The sequence below is a fragment of the Dermochelys coriacea genome, chromosome 17 (genome assembly GCF_009764565.3).
Source record: "Dermochelys coriacea isolate rDerCor1 chromosome 17, rDerCor1.pri.v4, whole genome shotgun sequence".
Taxonomy (NCBI): domain Eukaryota; kingdom Metazoa; phylum Chordata; order Testudines; family Dermochelyidae; genus Dermochelys; species Dermochelys coriacea.
Genome location: NC_050084.1, coordinates 515562 through 536826, shown reverse-complemented (window position 1 = coordinate 536826; position 21265 = coordinate 515562). Strand labels below are relative to the sequence as shown.

The 21265-nt window shown below is 47.9% G+C and overlaps 1 protein-coding gene across 1 annotated transcript in view; it reads left to right on the top strand.

Annotated features, from left to right (window-relative positions):
• PRPF8 (pre-mRNA processing factor 8) overlaps positions 1–20226 on the top strand; it is a 28695-nt gene extending 8469 nt beyond the window's left edge. Inside the window, exons 12-43 of the mRNA XM_038375295.2 lie at positions 237–356; positions 697–831; positions 944–1073; positions 1516–1712; positions 1804–2010; positions 2107–2270; positions 2644–2770; positions 2944–3136; positions 3544–3731; positions 4015–4253; positions 5060–5206; positions 5364–5574; positions 6393–6509; positions 6593–6840; positions 7092–7271; positions 8300–8435; positions 9053–9222; positions 10927–11056; positions 11308–11454; positions 11823–11983; positions 12675–12866; positions 13610–13847; positions 14136–14264; positions 14949–15062; positions 15329–15502; positions 15904–16097; positions 16549–16788; positions 16890–17031; positions 17398–17538; positions 17686–17825; positions 18754–18956; positions 19835–20226. Of these exons, the coding sequence (XP_038231223.1) occupies positions 237–356; positions 697–831; positions 944–1073; positions 1516–1712; positions 1804–2010; positions 2107–2270; positions 2644–2770; positions 2944–3136; positions 3544–3731; positions 4015–4253; positions 5060–5206; positions 5364–5574; positions 6393–6509; positions 6593–6840; positions 7092–7271; positions 8300–8435; positions 9053–9222; positions 10927–11056; positions 11308–11454; positions 11823–11983; positions 12675–12866; positions 13610–13847; positions 14136–14264; positions 14949–15062; positions 15329–15502; positions 15904–16097; positions 16549–16788; positions 16890–17031; positions 17398–17538; positions 17686–17825; positions 18754–18956; positions 19835–19989 (5409 nt within the window). The 3' untranslated portion in view covers positions 19990–20226. The remainder of the gene's footprint in view (positions 1–236; positions 357–696; positions 832–943; positions 1074–1515; positions 1713–1803; positions 2011–2106; positions 2271–2643; positions 2771–2943; positions 3137–3543; positions 3732–4014; positions 4254–5059; positions 5207–5363; positions 5575–6392; positions 6510–6592; positions 6841–7091; positions 7272–8299; positions 8436–9052; positions 9223–10926; positions 11057–11307; positions 11455–11822; positions 11984–12674; positions 12867–13609; positions 13848–14135; positions 14265–14948; positions 15063–15328; positions 15503–15903; positions 16098–16548; positions 16789–16889; positions 17032–17397; positions 17539–17685; positions 17826–18753; positions 18957–19834) is intronic.
• The last annotated feature ends 1039 nt before the right edge of the window (positions 20227–21265 follow it).

The window sequence follows — 21265 nt, the reverse complement described above, 5'->3', positions numbered from 1 at the left end:
GGGCTGGGGAGAACTGGCTTTCATGGTCTTTGTGCAGCAAGAGATAGCAAACCTGTTAAGTTTACTTCATGCTGCTTATTTGTTTAGTGCCTTGAGGTAAAATGCTATAAAGGGCTATTGTTGCTGACCCTGAGCTGTTCACTTTGCAAACTGTCTGTCTGAGTGACTGGAAGCTGCCTGGCTGCAACATAGCAATATGTCTTCTAGTCCCTGTACCCTGGTCTCTCCCTTCCCAGGAAAGAAAGAAGTCTCGTTTTGGTAATGCTTTCCATCTGTGCCGAGAGGTTCTGCGTTTGACCAAACTGGTGGTAGATAGCCATGTCCAGTACAGACTGGGAAATGTGGATGCATTTCAGGTGAGCCTAATTTGGTAATAAGTGGTTAGGAGCTGGGTGAGGGGAACCAGATGGCTAACTTCTATGGAATGGATGATTGACTGGTGCATTGTTCTGAGGAGCAATTGGAGCAGTATGAGAGAGGCTTGGGAGTGGACTGAAGTTAAGGAATAGCTCAGACTGAGACAGTTTAATCATACTTCAATTCCTGATTTATTTACTATAGGGAGGGCTGAGGACCCACAGGAGTTCTGCTCAGCACAGTGCACTCTTTACTCCTGGCAGTGTAAAGTGTGGCTTCTAGAGAGTGCCTCTAGATAAAGTGCATTGCCATCTCCTAATCATGCACGCTGTGTTTCAGTTGGCAGATGGCTTGCAGTATATTTTTGCCCATGTGGGACAGCTGACAGGAATGTACAGGTACAAGTACAAACTGATGAGGCAGATTCGTATGTGCAAGGACCTGAAGCATCTCATCTACTACAGATTTAACACTGTAAGTACTGCTTCCCCATGGATTAGTGACTGCCCCAATGCAGCTGTGTGAGAAGGGAGGCCTCCTGGAATGTCATTAAGTAACATGCAGTTATTGTGCCTCTCTTCTTTAGGGGCCTGTGGGGAAGGGGCCTGGCTGTGGTTTCTGGGCTCCAGGCTGGAGGGTATGGCTGTTCTTCATGAGAGGCATTACCCCACTGTTGGAGCGATGGCTGGGCAACCTGCTGGCCAGACAGTTTGAAGGTATGTGCAATAAGTGAAACCGAGATGGAGGGGTTGCTTTGGTGAAGATAAATGCTACCTCTTTGTCAGCTCTAAAACCAGCCTCCTTGTTCAAGAAAAGCACTTAAAATGGAACCTGGGCATGAAATGTTAATAGTGAAAGCAGTTCACTACTTTTTCAGGAAACATTGGTTTCCCAGGAGCCCATATAGATTCCCAGTGGAGCTGAGGTTTAATAGTTCTCTATGAAGCCTATAGCCTATTAACTGTCCTCCTCTCGGCACAGTGGCCTGGGGTCTTGTGGGTGTTTCACTTCTGCTGTTTGTGTAGTTCATTTCTATGCCACTTGCTTGGACTCCTGCTGTCTCTGTAGCACCTTTTTTACATGTGGATCTCACAATGGGGGGCAAAGTGACACTGCCCCATTGGTCTCCAGGTTCCTGAAATGTGTTTTCTCTTCCAGGCCGACACTCAAAGGGTGTTGCAAAGACTGTAACCAAGCAGCGTGTGGAATCTCACTTTGACCTGGAGCTAAGAGCTGCAGTTATGCATGACATTCTAGACATGATGCCAGAGGGAATCAAGCAGAACAAAGCTAGGACCATCCTGCAGCACTTGAGTGAGGCCTGGAGGTGCTGGAAGGCCAACATCCCCTGGAAGGCAAGTACCTTGCATGGCCTTTCTCTTCAGTTTAATTTCAGTCAGTCATGCGGAGAACTCCTGTTTTCCTAACTCTTCCGCTCCTCCCTAGGTTCCTGGGCTGCCAACTCCTATTGAAAACATGATCCTGAGATACGTGAAGGCGAAAGCTGACTGGTGGACTAACACAGCTCACTACAACAGAGAGCGGATCCGTCGGGGTGCCACTGTGGACAAGACTGTGTGCAAGAAGAACCTGGGTCGGCTGACCAGGCTTTACCTGAAAGCTGAGCAGGAGAGGCAGCATAATTATTTGAAGGTGGGGCTGGGATGCTGGCTAGGGGTGGCCAGAGCTTGGGACTTTCTGTAGCGGGGTTTGATGGCTGCTGACAGTGCTGCTGCGGTTTGTTTACAGGATGGCCCCTACATCACTGCGGAAGAGGCTGTTGCAGTGTATACCACCACCGTGCACTGGCTGGAAAGCAGGAGGTTCTCGCCCATCCCCTTCCCTCCACTCTCCTACAAGCATGACACCAAGCTGCTCATATTGGCCTTGGAAAGGCTTAAGGAAGCCTACAGGTAAGGAGAGGAAAGGGTGTGGTTGGCTGCCAAGGAACTGATACTTGTGCTGGGTAATGCTGTATGGTTATCAGTTTATATCTGAGCTTCAACATGATAGTAGTGTCTCTTGATAGACTAATGAAGGTTTGAGCCTATACTGTACTACTGAGGCTTTGGTATGGCTTATTGGAATTTTCATATAGGCTCTCCTGGTGGGTGGGAACAGGTGTTGGAATCTCATGAGTCGTGTGTAGCATGGGCATATGGGAGGAGTTGTAATCGGAGGGTGCCATAAAGTCCAGTCTGGTTGTGGAGAATCTTCCCTTGAGGGTCATGGGTAGTTGTCATTCTATCGAAGTTTGGACTTAGGAGCAATTCTCTTTGTTTTCAGTGTGAAATCCCGTCTGAATCAGTCGCAGAGAGAGGAGTTGGGCCTTATTGAGCAGGCGTATGATAATCCCCATGAAGCTCTGTCCAGAATTAAACGACACCTTCTGACTCAGAGAGCCTTTAAAGAGGTAAATGTCTTGGTTAAAGCCAGAGTATAGACCACTAGCAGTATCTTCAGAGTACCTAGGATTGAGTTGCATCTCTGCATGCAGAGATTAATTTGTACCTAGAATCTTGTTGGATCAACCCCTTACTTTCCCTGTCCTTGGTGTAAGCCAGCTTGGTGTCTCCTCTTCATTAGGTTGGTATTGAGTTCATGGATCTCTACAGTCACTTGGTTCCTGTTTATGATGTTGAACCCTTGGAGAAGATTACAGATGCCTATCTGGATCAGTACTTGTGGTATGAGGCTGACAAGCGAAGACTCTTCCCTCCTTGGATCAAACCTGCTGACACTGAACCGCCTCCACTGCTGGTGTACAAATGGTGCCAAGGTCAGTGTAGGCATCTGTCTTTCATGTAGGTAGGAGTTCTTTGGGGTGGAAGTGGGGGTCAGCTGTCTGTCCCAGAGTGTCCTCTGGGAAGTGATTTAAAGTCTTTCTTTTAGTAGCTTGTAGCTTGTTTTCAGTACAGTAGCTATATATTCTGCCAGAAACTGGATTCAGTAATTTTAAAAACACCTTTTATACAGTGAGGACACTCTCTGAAGATTCCTGATGGCTATATTCCTCCCCAGTCCCCATTTTTTTTTTGTAGGGTTCTTCAATAAAAAACTAGGCCGACTAAAAGGAATGACAGTGGGGAGCTTGAAAATGTTCTATTCCTCCATAGGATGGTGCTAATGGAGTGAGGGAGCAGCATCATTGCTGATGGTGCAACTGGCTTTTTTGTGTTGCCTCAGGCATTAACAATCTGCAGGATGTCTGGGAAACATGTGAGGGTGAATGTAATGTGATGCTGGAGTCCCGATTCGAGAAGATGTATGAGAAGATTGACTTGACATTGCTCAACAGGCTCCTGCGTCTTATCGTTGATCATAACATTGCTGACTACATGACAGCTAAGAACAACGTGGTGATCAATTACAAGGTAACGATTAGCCTGGGGGAAACTGGGGAGCAGTGGGAAGGCTATAGTCCTCAGCTGTCTCCACATCTCCTTGGAGAAGTTGAGACTTTGCCAGGGTGAGAGGAGAGGCAGGCTGAAGGATTGGGGAGCTAAGAGCACTACCAGAGTTCTGCTCAGGAGCGACTGTTGGAGTAGCCCTTGAACTGCCATTAACTTAATTGCATCAGATGAGTGAGAGCCCTGCTGAAAAGTCTGCAGGGGCATAGTTGAGTCAGATTCTCACTGCTGTCTTCTGTTTCCTCAGGACATGAACCACACCAACTCCTATGGGATTATTCGGGGGTTGCAGTTTGCTTCCTTCATCGTTCAGTATTATGGGCTGGTGATGGACCTGTTGGTGCTGGGCCTTCACCGAGCCAGCGAGATGGCCGGCCCACCACAGATGCCAAATGACTTCCTTAGCTTCCAAGATATTGCCACTGAGGTGGCCCATCCCATCCGCCTCTTCTGCAGATACATTGACCGCATTCACATCTTCTTCAGGTAGGAACCATCGCCTGGGTGCCTATCCTTCTCTGCCAGCTGTGTTCGTGTGCCAGCAGAGAATGTACAGTTGAGATGGTACTGATCCACAGGGCAATGGCTCTGGTTCTTCTCCAGTCCAAACATAGGAATATCCCTGCTCCCTTCCAGCAGATGGAATGAAGTGGCTGGTGCTGAAGCACATTCTGCCTCCTGGCATACTCTTCTGTGGGCTCTCCAGCTGTATTGAGACAAGGAAAGCTTTTATCTAGCTCCATGGATGCAGTGCAGTAGCAGTGTTGTCAAATGCAGGGCTACTTCCATTTTAAGCTCTTAAAAGGAGCTGATACACTTGAGAAATGACCCTTTTGGCTGAGATTGTTCTTTCTCAGCCTGTCCGGTAAAGCCAGTTTTGGCCCCATTTGAGTTCTTGTTCTTGAGCTGCAGTAACTGAACTGACTTCTCAAGCTCAGGCATGGCAGGTCCATAGTTATATATGAGGAATCCAATTTTTTTAAAATCAGCTTAGCATGCGCTGGGTGTAGCTTTTCTGATTTTTTTTTTTGCAGTTAGCAGGCATTGATCTCTGGATGTGTAGTCACAGAAACATGCATGAAAAAACATGACATTTACTGTCTGTGCTAATGCAGTTTCTGAATGCACCTCATGCGGGAGGATGCAGGCATTGTGCATCTATTAGTGTGGTCCACAAACACCCTTGCTATTCGCCATCTTTTCAGGGGTTCTCCTTTCCTGTCCAGGCTGAATGGGGATTTCCCTGCGAGTTCAACCCTGTAACCCACTCCTCCCTTAATATGAGTTTCCAGGTTTACAGCAGATGAGGCAAGGGACTTGATCCAGCGCTACCTGACGGAGCATCCAGATCCCAACAATGAGAACATTGTGGGCTACAACAACAAGAAGTGCTGGCCCCGAGATGCCCGGATGCGGCTCATGAAACATGATGTGAATCTGTAAGTCGTCTGACATGTTGTGAGTCAAGGAGGATTTGGGTGCCTGTGCAGCTCTGCATGGGAGGAAAGGGATTGAGGAACTAACCTGTGTCTCTGTTTTTACCCCACTAATTGGGTATCTTGTCAGCCAAGGCTCATACTGTGTTCTTTCTTTCAGTGGCCGTGCCGTATTCTGGGACATTAAGAACCGCCTGCCTCGCTCAGTCACCACAGTGCAGTGGGAGAACAGCTTTGTATCTGTTTATAGCAAGGACAATCCTAACTTGCTGTTCAACATGTGCGGCTTTGAGTGCCGCATCCTACCCAAGTGCCGCACCAGCTATGAGGAGTTCACCCACAAGGATGGTGTGTGGAACCTGCAGAATGAGGTAGGGAAAGTGACTGGCAGGATTGGGAACAGCAGTCTAGCCCAGATCAGAGCAGGGCTCAGAGTGGATGGTGGTCATGCTCTGCATTAATGTGGATTGAGTAGAACTGATTTGCTGGGCTCATGCTGCCCTTGGAGATGGTAATAGAGGTAGTCATCAGTAGTGCCCAACCTTATTACACAGGAGGGCCAAATAAACTGTGTGGACCAAACAGATTCTGCATGTTCTTATAAGATTTAAAGTCACCTGTATTGATTGATATCTTAAGTTAGTTAGTTTGTTTTTATGTATAGCATTGTCTGTTTACACAAGTGTGTAAGCTAAAATGATATAAACATGATGATAGACACTAATGATTCGGTCATTAGAATACTGTGTTGAAGCAGACCTTATGAAATACTCTGGTGGGCTGTCAGTTCGGCACTGCTGGCCTAGAGCATCAGGTGCTAAGTTTAATTGTGTTCAGTGCGTATGCTAGAGCTGGCTGGATTAGCTCTTGTCCAGAAGAGATCGAGGGTCTGTGAATGGATCTTGGTGCAAACTAAAAAGTGGGTGGGCATGAAGACTAAAGAGCGGAGAAGCTGTGCTGGTACCATGAAAGGTAACTTCTTAACTACAGTATGAGTGCAGAGAAGTCTCCTAAAGTTCTCACCCCCACCTCCCTATACCCTCCGGAGAGAGGGTGTGTGTGTGTGTGTGTGTGTGTGTGTGACACCTTTCAATGATGGTGTAGGAGGGGTGGAAATCACCTCATTACGTTTGTTGGATAGGGGACTCCCAGTTAAGTTGAATTGATTGTCCGTGTGCTTCTGTTGCAGGTGACCAAGGAGCGCACAGCTCAGTGCTTTCTGCGTGTGGATGATGAGTCTATGCAGAGGTTTCACAACCGAGTGAGGCAGATACTCATGGCCTCTGGCTCCACAACCTTCACAAAGGTAACAAGGAGGGTGTCTGATGTGGCTATCCCTAGGCACTGGCTGGAGTTGCTGAGATGATGACCCTTTGCTTTTGTCTCTAGATTGTGAACAAATGGAACACAGCCCTGATTGGCCTGATGACGTATTTCCGGGAGGCTGTTGTGAACACACAGGAGCTGCTTGACCTGCTTGTGAAGTGTGAGAACAAGATTCAGACCCGAATCAAAATTGGCTTGAACTCCAAGATGCCAAGCCGCTTCCCCCCAGTAGTATTCTACACCCCCAAAGAACTGGGGGGGTTGGGCATGCTGTCCATGGGCCATGTTCTTATTCCCCAGTCTGACTTGAGGTGAGTCATGGTGCTCTGTGCAAGATTCTGAGAATGGGAAGAGAAATACTTACTCCAAGAATGCCACTAGCGTTCGGGGGCTCTGGCAGGATTTGTGGGGTATTACTGGGACCTTCTGCCCTGTACATTACCGTTTAACCTTTGTGCCCTGTTATAGGGGTCTGTCATCTCCATCACGACCTTGGTGGTGTACTTAGCCATGACAGACCCACCGCCCTCCCTCACTTGTTGCCTCTGCCTCTTTGCTACAGATGGTCCAAGCAGACAGATGTCGGAATCACTCACTTCCGCTCAGGGATGAGCCACGAGGAAGACCAACTGATCCCAAATCTGTACCGCTACATCCAGCCATGGGAGAGTGAGTTCATTGACTCACAGAGAGTGTGGGCAGAATACGCCCTCAAGAGGCAGGAGGCTATTGCCCAGAACAGGTGTGTTTCCACTCTGCACTCAGATGGGTTAGTTGTCGAGGGAGAGAATGGTATGGTGTGTAAGCAGAATCCTGGAGACCCTGCTGATCTTCAGAACTCCACTTAACTATGAGCATAAAGGCCCTGTTGAGCCCAGGTTTCTTACAAAGGGCCAAGCACTGCTGGGTTTCTCTAGTGGCACATTCCATCTCCTGGTGATGGTGGGGACAGCCTCTGCAGGGTAACTGGGACATGGATGATGCTTCCTAGCAGAAACAGTCTAGAGCACAGGTTCTCTCAACAAATTTTTTGGTGGCCTCAGAATGCGGCCACTAAATCTTGCTGATGGCCATGTTGACAATTTTTCCTAAAATACTTAAGTTTAGGAAAAACAAATAAATATGCACATGTATATCCAAATCATTTGTAATTGAAAAAACCCTATATAAATAAGACTCAGTAATAAAAATTTACAGTTCTTTATTTTTAATGAACCTAAGCAGAATAGAAACACAAATAAGGCTCTTTTTGCATGTTCTTGTCTTGTGGTTGGTTGGTTTTTGCTTTTTTGGTTGAGCGCTTTTTTTTTTCCTTCTAAGACTTGGTAGCTGGTAAGTCTTCTTCTGCTGTGAAAAGTGATATTTGTATGTTTGTTAATATCACTTTCCACAGCAGACTTAATCAGCCCCAGGACAAATTAAGCCCTGAATGAGGAGGTGGGCAGGGAGGCAGCAGGGCCTAGGGATGATGGTAGGGGTGGTGAGCTTGGAACCACAGCCTGCCACTGCATGGCCGAAGCCCCGTAGCCGAAGCTGGCCTCCCTTACCCCGGGAAAGTGGGGAAGTCACCAGCTGCCTGCACCTCCAGAGTTTGCCTCTCTGGAGGCGGGCAGGGCCCAACCGCTGCTGGCGTCCCTAGGAGAGGGGCCACTGCTTTGTACATGCACTGCGCCAGGCCCCCCGGCTAAGAACTCCTGAAGCCAGGACCTTATTTGGCTGGAGTCTTTGCGCTTAAATCCATTGTTATGAAATAAATCTTTCTCTGTCAAGGCGTCTGACTCTGGAGGATCTAGAGGACTCATGGGACAGAGGGATTCCTCGCATTAATACCCTCTTCCAGAAAGACCGGCACACCCTTGCTTATGATAAAGGCTGGAGGGTCAGGACAGACTTCAAACAGTACCAGGTACCAACAGGGAATTTCCTTTGGAAGCTCTGACACTTACTGGGTGGCAGGCACCTGCCAGCCAAGGTGGAGGAGCCTATTTGTCCTCTCCTCTTTGCACTACAGCAGGTGCAGTTTCCTGGTCTCTGTGCTTCAGGAAGGAACTAGACCCATGAGCTGGGACTGCTAAAGGCCTTTTATGAAAAAAGTCAGGAAATGTAACCTACCCCATCCTTAAACAGCACTCTCCTTGCTGGGAGTGTGCAGGGGCATACAGAACCCAGCTCTGTTGGGTGCTAAGTGACCAGATCTTGAGAATTGGCATGTGGACTCAGTGGCACTCTTTGCAAAATATTGGCTTTCTAACATAAATTTTCCCTATTTATCACTTTTAAAATGCTGACCAGTAGAAAGCCATTAAATATCTTCTTTTGAATCCAGGCTGATTTTGTCCATTGTGAATTCACGTTCTGGGTCAGCCCTCCTTTTTCCACCAGTGCGTCGTATAATTTACTTATTAACACTGGCATTTTGATTACTAGCACTAGTGAGATCTCCAGTGTGGGTGCTGCAGGGTTAAATAGCTGGGCTGGGTGCAGAGCCTCTTTACCCTGACATCCTTTTTCTGTTGTATACAGGTTCTGAAACAGAACCCGTTTTGGTGGACACATCAGCGCCATGATGGGAAGCTCTGGAACTTGAACAACTACCGCACAGATATGATCCAAGCACTGGGTGGAGTGGAGGGGATCCTGGAGCACACCCTCTTCAAGGGAACCTACTTCCCAACCTGGGAGGGTCTCTTCTGGTGAGGAAAGGCCCTGTTCTGGTGGGAGTCGCATGTATGTAGGATCTCACTGGCACACCAGAGGAGTCCCTGGTTATATCTTGGTTTTTCGTTGGTCCTCATCTGACTGGTTTACAGCAAACCACCTGAACCATATGTATCTGAGCCGAGTGCCTGTAGACAGCCAGTGGGTTGGGCTCTGTTGTTTCTACAGAAAGTCTCCAGGGAATCTTACTCTCTCCTGTGTAGTGCTAATGCTATCCCTCTCCCCCAACAGTCTCACTATAGCATAGCAAAGACAAATGCAAAGTACTACACTTGGGGAGGAAAAATTGGGGAATAACTGGCTAGGCAATAGTTCTGCTAAACAGGATCTGGGGTGATAGTGAATCACAAATTGAGACAATAACTTAGTACAGTTTAAAAAAAAAAAAAAGCTAGTATTCTGGGGTGTATTAACAGGAGTGGTGTATTTAAGACCTGTAAGGCAATTGTTCCTCTCAACTCGGTATTGGTGAGGTCTCTGATTGCAGTATTCTGTCTGGTTTTGGGCAATGTGGACAAATTGGAGAGAGTCCACAGGAAAGCAACAAAAATAAATCAGGTTTTCTAAACCTCTCATGTGGGAAAAAGCTTAAAAAGGGATGGAGTGGGGACAGGATGTATAGGTTGGAGAAAAGATTGAGGTAGGGACCTGCTAAATCTTCAGATATTTTAAGGGCTGTGTCCACTAAAGGTAGGATGAGAAGCAATCTGCAGCAGGGGAGATTAGGAAAAACTTTCTAACTCTTAAGGATAGTTAAGTACTGGAATAGATTCTCAAGGGACATCGTGGAATGCAGGATTTTAAGAACCTGTCAGGGATGGTCTAAGTACTCTTGATCCTGCCTCATGGAGTTGTAGGACTGGAAGGGACCTTGAGAGGTCATCCAGTCCAAACCCCTGTATTCATGGCAGGACTAAGTATTATCTAGACCATCCCTGACAGATGTTTGTCTAACTTGCTCTTAAAAATCTCCAATGATGGAGATTTCACAACCTCCCTGGGCAGTTTATTCCAGTGCTTCGCTACCATGAAGTTGGGAAGTTTTTTTCCTAATGTCCAACATAAACTGCCATTGCTGCAATTTAAAACCATTGTTTCTTGTCCTATCCTCTGAGGTTAAAGAGAATAATTTTTCTCTTTTCCTTGTAATAACCTTTTATGTACTTGAAAACTATTCTCGTGTCATTCTCTTTCCCCCCCCCCCCACCCCTAAGTCTTCTCAAGATTAAACAAACCCAATTTTTTCAATCTTCCCTCATAGGTTGTTTTCTAGACCTTTAATCATTTTTGTTGCTCTTTTGTGGTGCCCAGAAGTGGTGACACTACTCCACTGAGGCCTAATCAGTGCGGAGTAGAGCGGAAGAATTACTTCTCATGTCTTGCTTACAACATTCCTACAAATACCGCCAGAATGTTTGCTTTTTTACAACAGTCTTACACTGTTGACTCAGTGCAGGGGGATGGACAAGATTATAAAATCTTAGAAATGCAGGGCTGGGAGGAACCTTGAAAGGGCCACCTAGTCCAGCCTCCTGTGCCAATGTACCTCTCAAGGCACTTTCTAGCCATGCATTTCCCAACTCTGTACTATGTATGGTCTTCTCTGTGGAGTAAACCAATTTCCCTTTCCTGGGGAGGGATGGCTTTCTTACAGAGCTGATTGCATCTGTTCCTTTCAGGGAGAAGGCCAGTGGCTTTGAGGAGTCAATGAAGTGGAAGAAGTTGACAAATGCCCAGAGATCGGGTTTGAACCAGATCCCCAACAGACGATTCACCCTCTGGTGGTCTCCTACCATTAACAGAGCCAATGTAAGTGAAGTCCTTCTCCATGGACTTGTATCTCTGTAGAAGACAATTAGATGAGTTGTGTTTTGAGGCAAGTTCTTTAATTCTCACCGTCCTTCAAAGCACATTCTAAAGAGTAACTTCAGATTCTAATACTGGTAAAAATAAATGTCTCCTTAGAGCAGCAGTTGGCTTAATTCTATGATCTTGGGCGCACCCAGGCCTGGGGCTGGTTGTGTTGTGACATGTTCTCATGGTTGCTGTTCTCTTCTCAGGTGTATGTCGGGTTTCAGGTGCAACTAGATTTGACAGGTATCTTCATGCATGGCAAGATCCCCACGTTGAAGATTTCCCTCATTCAGATCTTCCGAGCCCACTTGTGGCAAAAGATTCACGAGAGCATTGTAATGGATTTGTGTCAAGTGAGTGGGGCATTGAGGAAGGGGGTGCACATGTGTAATTCTGTTTCTGCAGTGCTGGAAGGAGGCTTTTTGTTACCGGTAGTGCCCCCAGGAAGTCCCTTTCCAATTCTTGGGAAACAAGGGGTTAACCTACAACAGTCTGCCTCTTGCAGTGGAGATTGCCCAGGGAAATCCCATCATTTAGCATCTATTCTGCTATGGGAGTTAGTGTGGCTGAACCCTCCCCCAGTGACCTCGGGCAGAAGGAGATGGCAAGGGGACACAGCTGGCTTTCCCTGGTGCTCTGCTTGCTGCTGTTGCTGGGGTAGGGGTTCTTCCCGCCCTCCTGCGCACTGCTCTCTGCCTCATTCAGATTGCCATCTCCCCAGGTGTTTGATCAGGAGCTGGATGCTCTAGAGATTGAGACTGTGCAGAAGGAGACCATCCATCCCAGGAAGTCCTATAAGATGAACTCCTCCTGTGCAGATATCCTCCTCTTTGCCTCCTATAAATGGAATGTGTCACGGCCGTCGCTGCTTGCAGACTCCAAGTAAGTGCTGTCCAGTGTCTCCTCCCTGTTCTTGTGGGGGTGCAGAGCCCCTCAGGCATTCCAGGGGTATCTTTGGGTTCCTAATAGATCAGGGGCTTGTCCACCAACAATGACTTGGTGACAGTTGTGGCCCTGGTTCAGGACATTCAGTGTTCCTCCTTCTCTGCATCTGTATTGGTTTTTCTAGGGAGGGCACTGCCAGAAGCACCTTGTGTGCCACTTCTGCTGCTGTCCGTCTCCCTGAAGCACTTTACTTCTAACACTCAATATTAAAGGAGCTACAGCACTAAACGTAGTGCTGCTGGTGACCCTGCTTCCCTGGGGGCCTAAGATGTGAACTGGAGTCAGTCCCTTTACAGGTGCACCTCACCCCAGATTTCACATGGCTGAGCCCCCACCTGAGACTTTCCTCAGGGGGAGATGACCCCCTTCCAGTTACATGTAAGAACAATAGCAATCCTGCCTGATCTGAGGCTGATCTCCTCCTTCAGGCATCTCTGCACCGGTGTGACAATGAAGTCTCCCTAAACTTGGGTCTTGCTGCCTCTGGATAATTAACAATTGGCTTTAGCGCTCAGACTTGGCAGTAAGTGCTATTTGCCAAAGGTGACGCTGCCACAACTGCAGCAGGGTTGGCTGCAGCTCCCCTTTGGGAGGTAGGAGTTGATTGTTTTTCTTTTCTGCTCCCCAGGGATGTGATGGACAGTACCACCACTCAGAAATACTGGATTGATATCCAGCTGCGCTGGGGTGACTATGACTCCCATGACATTGAGCGCTATGCAAGAGCCAAGTTCCTGGATTACACCACGGACAACATGAGTATCTACCCCTCCCCCACTGGAGTGCTCATTGCTATTGATCTGGCCTATAACTTGCACAGGTGAGACACCCCCCCCCCCCCCCAGCCTTGGGAGTGCAACATCTTTATTGCCAAAACTTTCACGGTGCCAAGGGCGCCTTGGGTATGTGTCAGACCAAATAGAGCAGTCCCTGTGCCAGTAAAGGTAGCAGAGAGGAAGGGGGTGGAGCGGGAAGGATACACACAATGAATGTGGTGAGGGCTAGCTAATTCTTAAGTTTTTAATAATGGTGGGTTGGGCCACAGCAAATCTGTTTTATTGGCCCAGTCCTGGGGTTGCTTGCATTCTTAACTGGGGGATTTCCTCTGTAGGCTCACTCTGGGCCTGAAAGATGGAGCCATGTCTCTCTACAGTGCTAACTGTTTGTTCGCTAAGGGGATGGGGAGCGGTTTCTGAAGGCCAAGTCACTTCCATGGGGATCCCCAGTACCAGTGGAGTAGCTGCTCTGGAGACTGCTGTGTGTATACTTACTGCTGTGGTCTTTGTGGCTTCCCCCGTCATTGTGCCAGAAAGCCAAGGGAGGGGTAGCCAGATGAACAGCTCCCAAGGGCATTGTGGGGAGAGCAGTGCACTGGGGTCAGAGATGGACCACATCTCAGCTATGGGACATGCTGACTGCTTCAGCATCTGGTCCTGCCTGTGTGGGGAAGGGCAATGCTCCAAGCTGCTTCTCTGGAAAAAGGCTGTTGCTGCCTTTCAGATCTTGAGCTAGAATTGTGGTGAAATCTGTTACTGATCCAATGCTGTGCTGCTTCCTCCCCAGTGCTTATGGGAACTGGTTCCCAGGGAGCAAGCCTCTGATTCAGCAGGCTATGGCCAAGATTATGAAGGCAAACCCTGCACTGTACGTACTGAGGGAACGTATCCGCAAGGGGCTACAGCTTTACTCATCAGAGCCCACAGAACCCTATCTCTCCTCCCAGAACTATGGGGAGCTCTTCTCCAATCAGATCATCTGGTTTGTAGATGACACCAATGTGTACAGAGTTACCATTCACAAGGTGAGTGTGGCGAGTGGGAGGAACCTTTGATGAGGGAATAGGAAGGAGGGCTGTCTGCTAGCGTACTGTGCCTAGAGGAGTCCGGGGCAGGAATGATGTAATCTGTTGGATTCTGGTGAGCCTGGGAACTAATGGACATGGAAGTTTGTGCAATGCATACACAGAAGCTGTTACATTTATGTGGGGTTGAGAACCAGAACTCATTACACAGGTGTTTGCTGTCCTGTCACTGTTTGGTCCCAGCACATACAACTCGCATTAATGTTTTCACCTTGGTGTTTTTTACAGACCTTTGAAGGGAACTTGACCACAAAGCCCATCAATGGGGCCATTTTCATCTTCAATCCCAGGACTGGGCAGCTCTTCCTAAAGATCATCCATACATCTGTGTGGGCAGGACAGAAGCGTCTGGGCCAGGTAAGAGCCAGGGACCATGTTGGGGACAGTGGGCCAGGGAATCATGCTAGGTACTTCTGGAGACTTGTTTAGTAATGGTGAGCAGGAGGCTCCTCCTCCATGTGGGACCTTGATAGTCTCTGGAGCACTGGGAAGTCCTAATAAAATGAGATCTAAGACGAATCTCTACTATAGGACAGGACTCCTTGGCTTCATTATTAATGGGTGCATTTTTGTCATGGCCCTTGGCTTTTTGGAAGTGTAAAGAGTCTGCACTCCTAAGCAGGGTCCACGGGCTGGAATCCTAACTTGTCTACAGCCTTCCCTCAGCACAAGGGCTTGGCAAATCGTATACTCACTGTCACAGCAGCTGCTCTAGTGGATTGTGCCTCCAGCCCTCCCAGAAAGAGGAGAGCACCAGTGACGTGAGGCTGAGAGGGCTCGTCACAAAGTGACTGGTTGAATTGACTCCCCTTAAGCTTTATAATCAGTTCACTTCCCCAGCCAGACTAGGGAAGTGCTGGTGGAGCACAGCAAGATGGTGTAATTGCCCAGCATGCTTATTAACAGGAGCATTTCACTGTATTGACCCAGGCGGTGGTGCTTACTCAAGGGTTCCTCTCATCCCCAAAGGTCAGGCTGTTTTCTCCTGTGAAGGGGTGGGTGATGTGTGCAATCGTATTCTAACCTTGTCTTCCTCTGTAGCTGGCCAAGTGGAAGACTGCTGAGGAAGTGGCTGCCCTGATTCGCTCCCTCCCTGTGGAGGAGCAGCCCAAGCAGATCATAGTCACCAGGAAGGGCATGCTGGACCCACTTGAGGTAAAGGATCAGATACTATGGGGATGGGCACCATTATAAAATCCCTTTTACATTGTAGAGCAGGGGGTTATCTGCTTTACTTCAGAGTGGGCAAGAGAGGGATGAGTTTTCTGTATCAATGCACTAAATATGGTGTTGCCCAGGCATTAATCCTTAAGCAGCTCCACGGTGGATTCTACGATCTGTAGGGGCAGGTGGAGATACTGAAGAATTTGTGTGGTTTTATTCCTGTTCATTCTCGTTCATTCTCTCTCTCTGAACTCCAGGTGCACTTGCTGGATTTCCCAAACATTGTGATCAAAGGATCAGAGCTGCAGCTGCCCTTCCAGGCCTGCCTGAAAGTTGAGAAGTTTGGAGATCTCATCCTGAAGGCTACTGAGCCCCAAATGGTTCTCTTCAACCTTTATGATGACTGGCTGAAAACCATCTCCTCCTACACGGTAAGGTCTAGGGTCCACCCTGAATGGCTGCTTTGCAAATTATTTGTATTATAGTTGATAGTCTCAGCTGAGGGTCCCCTTTCTAACTGTTGCATATCAAAGCAGTGCAGTATGCTTGCCTAGACATAATTTGCTTTGCTGCCAGGTACTTGCAGCAAAAGCCAATGCTGCAGGGATCTCCATCCTTTATTCAGGGACTTTCTGTACCAGGAATCCTCAGTCACAGCAATGGCACCAGACTGTGCTTCGGTTTTTCTTCAAGTCAATGACCATTCACTTCAGAACTGTCTCTGTGTTTTATCTGCAACATAACTGTCCCTTGAAGCAGGAGTAAATCACCAATATCTTCCTGTATGTCAGGCTTTTCTCCTTGCTGAATGGATGCATCTGTCTTCCCATAGGCATTCTCACGTCTGATCCTGATTCTCCGGGCACTGCATGTAAACAATGACCGTGCCAAAGTGATCCTGAAACCAGACAAGACCACCATAACGGAGCCTCACCACATCTGGCCCACCCTGACAGATGAGGAGTGGATCAAGGTTGAAGTGCAGCTCAAGGACCTGATCCTCGCAGACTATGGGAAAAAGAACAAGTAAGCTGCAGAGAGATGTCAGAATAGGACCAGCCCTTACCACCCCTTTCTCTCCCACAGTAACAACTGTACTACCAGACTCCTCCACCTGGCAGAGAGGGAGGCTTAAAGGGGGCCCCAGCTTTCTCCCCCTACAAATAGTTGGAAGTCCTGGACCAATAGGGAAGCTAGTTATTTCTGTTAATCACTTTCAGCTAGGAAGATAAAGTGTCGCATCAAAACTTCTATGGCATGTGTACAGTGCGAGCATTTGTGCCCGCATCCACTGAAGGGCTGTTGAGGTGGAGGCTGCACTCAATATGTCCCTGTGAGCCACTTTCCTCTCCCCAACTGGGTCTTGCTCCATTCTCCCCCTAGCTAGTGTTCTGTGAGCTCATGTCTCAGTGGGGGGAGAGTGTTTCAGGAATACATCTTAGAACATCTAGCCACACAGGTGAGTTCTCTTTTTCAGTGTGAATGTGGCATCTCTGACGCAGTCAGAGATCAGAGATATTATCCTGGGGATGGAGATCTCTGCCCCCTCTCAGCAGAGACAACAGATTGCCGAGATTGAGAAGCAAACCAAGGAGCAGTCGCAGCTGACGGCCACGCAAACCCGCACTGTCAACAAGCATGGTGATGAAATCATCACCTCCACCACCAGCAACTATGAAACTCAGACCTTCTCCTCCAAGACAGAGTGGCGAGTCAGGTAATGGAAGGGGTCTGGGGCTTGCTATGCTGGGTGGGAAGGACGAGTGCAGTCAGGTGAGATTGGTTACTGAGCTGGTGGATAATATCTCTTATTGACAGAGCAATCTCTGCTGCCAATCTCCACTTGAGAACAAACCACATCTATGTCTCGTCTGATGACATCAAGGAAACGGGCTACACCTACATCCTTCCCAAGAATGTGCTGAAGAAATTCATCTGCATCTCAGATCTCCGGGCCCAAGTGAGTCTGTGCAGCAAGCCTACATTTAAAAGCCAGCTCATCACACTGGGGCATGCCAATCCTGGAGGCTCAACCCTGCCTCTGATTCTCTAAGGCCCAGAGGTGGAAGAGAATTCCACTGAGCATCAGTGATGGGGTTACACACTAGCTGAATTCCAGTTCAGCTCCAAAAACTCCATGTCCCCACTCTTGTGTAGAAATTGCTTCTACCACTGAAAAAAATGGAGCTGTTCCCTCTGCTTGTGAAGATCCCTAAACAAAGAGCTGTTGACCTTGGAAACACAAAGTAGAGTGGGTGCACCCTGTTGTCATGGCCTTACAGGGAAAATACCCAACGATTTTACTGATGTTTGTGCATATTTCTAGATTGCAGGGTACCTGTATGGTGTGAGCCCTCCAGATAATCCCCAAGTGAAGGAGATCCGGTGCATTGTGATGGTGCCCCAGTGGGGAACTCATCAGACGGTGCATCTTCCTGGCCAGTTGCCGCAACATGAGTACCTCAAGGTGAGTCTCATTCCTGTGTCCCTCACTTGGGGTCCATTCCCCTTTTGGGAAAGGAAAGCTTTTACTCAAATGATTTATAGACAGTGAGGCTATAATATGTGTGTGAGCTCACTTACCGGTCACTACCTCTGAGTCTTCTCTCATTAGGAAATGGAGCCCCTGGGATGGATTCACACACAACCAAATGAGTCCCCTCAGCTCTCGCCACAGGATGTCACCACACATGCCAAGGTCATGGCTGACAATCCCTCATGGGATGGGGAGAAAACAATCATCATCACCTGCAGGTGCGCAAGGCAGCCAGGCCTTCACTAAAAAAATCTCCTGGGTCCTGGCTTCTGTGGGCTGCCTGAGCCAGGTACAGGAAAAAAATAATCTAAATCCAGGCCTCTGAAGACAAGCTGCTGTGGCCAGGTGTGGAATGTGCGTGCTGTGAGCTGTCTATCTTTAGGAGTACGGGTGGATATCATAGTCTGTTTTGTGTTTGCAGGTTTAGCACATAGATTAAAGTAAGGTAAGACTGGGAGGGGATGGTGTAGGAGACTGACTCAACATGTTGCGCTCATTTTGTGGAAGTGGATCACTTTGACCATGAGCTAGAGCAGGGATGGGAAAACTACAGCCCAGGGGCCACATCTGGCCCTCAGATGTTTTAATCCGGCCCTCGAGCTCCGGCCGGGGAGTGGGGTCCAGGGCTTGTCCTGCTCTGTGCGTACTGTGGCCAATGGGAGCTGCAGGGGCGGCACCTGCGGACAGGGCAGTGCGTAGAGCCACCTGGCCACGCCTCTGCATAGGAGCCAGAGGGGGGACATGCCACTGCTTCTGTGAGCTGCTTAAAGTAAGCGCCACCTGGAGCCTGCACTCCTGCCCCAACCCTGATCCCCCTCCCGCCCTCCAAACCCCAGTCCCAGCCTGGAACTCTCTCCTGCACCCTCAACTCCTCATTTCCAGCCCCACCCTAGAGCCCTCACCCCCCAGCCGGAGCCCTCACCCCCTCCTGCACTCTAACCCCCAATTTTGTGAGCAGTCATGCCTGCCATACAATTTCCATCCCCAGATATGGCCCTTGGGGCCAAAAAGTTTGCCAATCCCTGAGCTAGAGGTAGAATTCTTTCAGATGAAAAGGCAGGGAATGTTAGCACTTAGCTTCCTCCCTTCAATCTCAGGGTTCACCTGATCTGCAGTTTTGGTCACTACCACTTTCCTTCTTCTCAGTTTTACCCCAGGCTCCTGTACTCTGACCGCCTACAAGCTGACTCCCAGTGGCTATGAGTGGGGCAGGCAGAACACAGACAAAGGAAACAACCCTAAGGGCTACCTGCCATCCCACTATGAGAGGGTGCAGATGTTGCTGTCAGACCGCTTCCTTGGCTTCTTCATGGTACCAGCACAGGGATCCTGGAACTACAACTTCATGGGTGAGTCCCTGCCAGCACAGATCATGGCTGACTTCCTTGGAAAAGTGAAGGCTGTGTGCCTCCTCAGGCAGTTAGGGAAGGGGAATGTTACTGGTGCTCTGAACCCTGTATCACATCTGAGCAGCTTGTTGACTGAGTTTTCAAAGCCCTACACTCAATACCTGTCTGTGACATGGTAACTTTTGAATGCCTCAGCTGATGAAGGCCAGAATTGCAGGGAATGTTTTAGGCATCAGTGGGCAAAATCCTTTTTTTTTTTTTTTTAAAGGCAAATTAGAAAACTGGAAGGGGAGAAATGGGACACAGCTCCTGCTATCTGTTTAGGAGAACCAGTTTCAAGCACATCTGTGATATTGTCTGTAGATCAAACTGGCTGATGGTACCATTTAATGCCTTCCAGCATAATAGTATCCCTGTCTCTTCTCTGCCCAGCTTGTAACACATTGACACCCTGAATGACTTCCCACACAAAGAACAATAATAGGGGTGTGTACAGCCCCTGGCATGGCCCAAGAATGGGGAACACAACACTTGGCATGAGGAAGGGGGTTGGAATTTGCAGGGAGTGCCTGACCAACAGCTCAGCCTAAAGAAACTGGGTGTGTGGGAACACGCCTCCCTCCCCCGGTTTCAATTCTCTTGATATTTCCACCCAACTGCAGGTGAGATTTCTTTTCTAGTAGGGGCTTGCAATGATTCTGGGAAAGCTAAAGAGGAAGGAAGTCTGTCCAGCTTATCATGTGTTAATCACAGCAGTCTTGTCCCTTAAACATGATTAGTAGTTTCCTGCAGGGGTTGTGAAGAACAAGGTAGGTTGGGTAGGTGGAAATGGCAGAAGCCTCAGGCATGGGGACTGAAATGGGACTGCTTAATTCCAGGTGTTCGTCATGATCCCAACATGAAGTACGAGCTGCAGCTAGCGAATCCTAAGGAGTTCTACCATGAGGTCCATCGCCCATCTCACTTCCTCAACTTCGCCTTGTTGCAGGAAGGGGAAGTCTACTCTGCAGACAGAGAGGATCTCTATGCATAGACCTGGGCTCCCAGAACTCACCCAGACAGAGAAAAGACTTAATACTGTTGATATTCAACAGTGTGTACCTTGCCCCAGAAGAGTTAGTGATCTGCAGGCATTCCTCTATATTGCTTTTGGTGTTCATTGCTTTAGATGCTTCTGTCTCTAGTCATTAACGGCAGGATTTGTGTAAAGTGTCAGTCCAAATGTACTTTGTGATTTTTGGAGAATGGCTTAATAAATTTTATATAACTGAGAACTCTCTCATACTGATGAGGCACAAGGACAATGAAGCTGGGTTCAATTTCTGGCTCTGCCACCAACTTCTGGTGACCTTGGAAGTCACTCATGCAAAGATTCTTAATTGTGCATAGTTAAACAATGTTTAAGTATTGTAGCATCTAAGATCCCTAGTCATGGACCTGGAATCCATTGTGCTAGGCATTGTGCAAATGCGGGGAGGGAGGAGAAACTTCCTGTCCCAGAGAGTTTACAATTAAGTAAAAGATGGGACAACAGCTGGGTACAGGCAGAAGTACAAGGAAATACTGAGACCATATTGATCAGCATAGTATGTGATCTCAGCACAGTAGGAGCTTAGCTGTTAATTTTTTTTGTAAGCATCCCAGCAAAGGTGAATTTTAAAGAGGGATTTGGAGGAGGATAAGGGTGAGGTAGAGTTATGGATATTTAGGGGGCGCTCCTCTGTTGGCATTATTTATGCAAGGTATTACCACAACACTCCCTTAACCATAAATTCCTTTATTTAATCTAAAGGCTGAATGGTATTTATACAATTACTCTAAACTTCCTAAAAATCAGCAGTCACTACATCCCATACAGAGAAAGTATTCATGAGCATGTGATCTGTATACTTGCATGTTGGCCAGATAAGAATTACAACCTCCTTTCTCCTATAGTCTTTCCTCCTCTTCCCCTCCTTCCTGCTGACCAATAGCTTTTGCCTTGTATCGGGGTTTGCATAAGCTTTACTTTTAAGGTAACTCTGGGGTGGGAAGGCCCATGTTGGCTTTTTAAGACCAGATTCTTTCTTATTTTAAATCATCTGCAGTCATCCCTATTGTTTTAGAAACTTTCCCTTATCTCATTATTTTTTTAAATCAGACATCCTCCCTACTCCATTCTTCTGGTCTTTTATAACTCATTTATTTTCAAAAAGAAAAGGAGTACTTGTGGCACTTTAGAGACTAACAAATTTATTAGAGCATAAGCTTTCGTGATTTGTTAGTCTCTAAGGTGCCACAAGTCCTCCTTTTCTTTTTGCGAATACAGA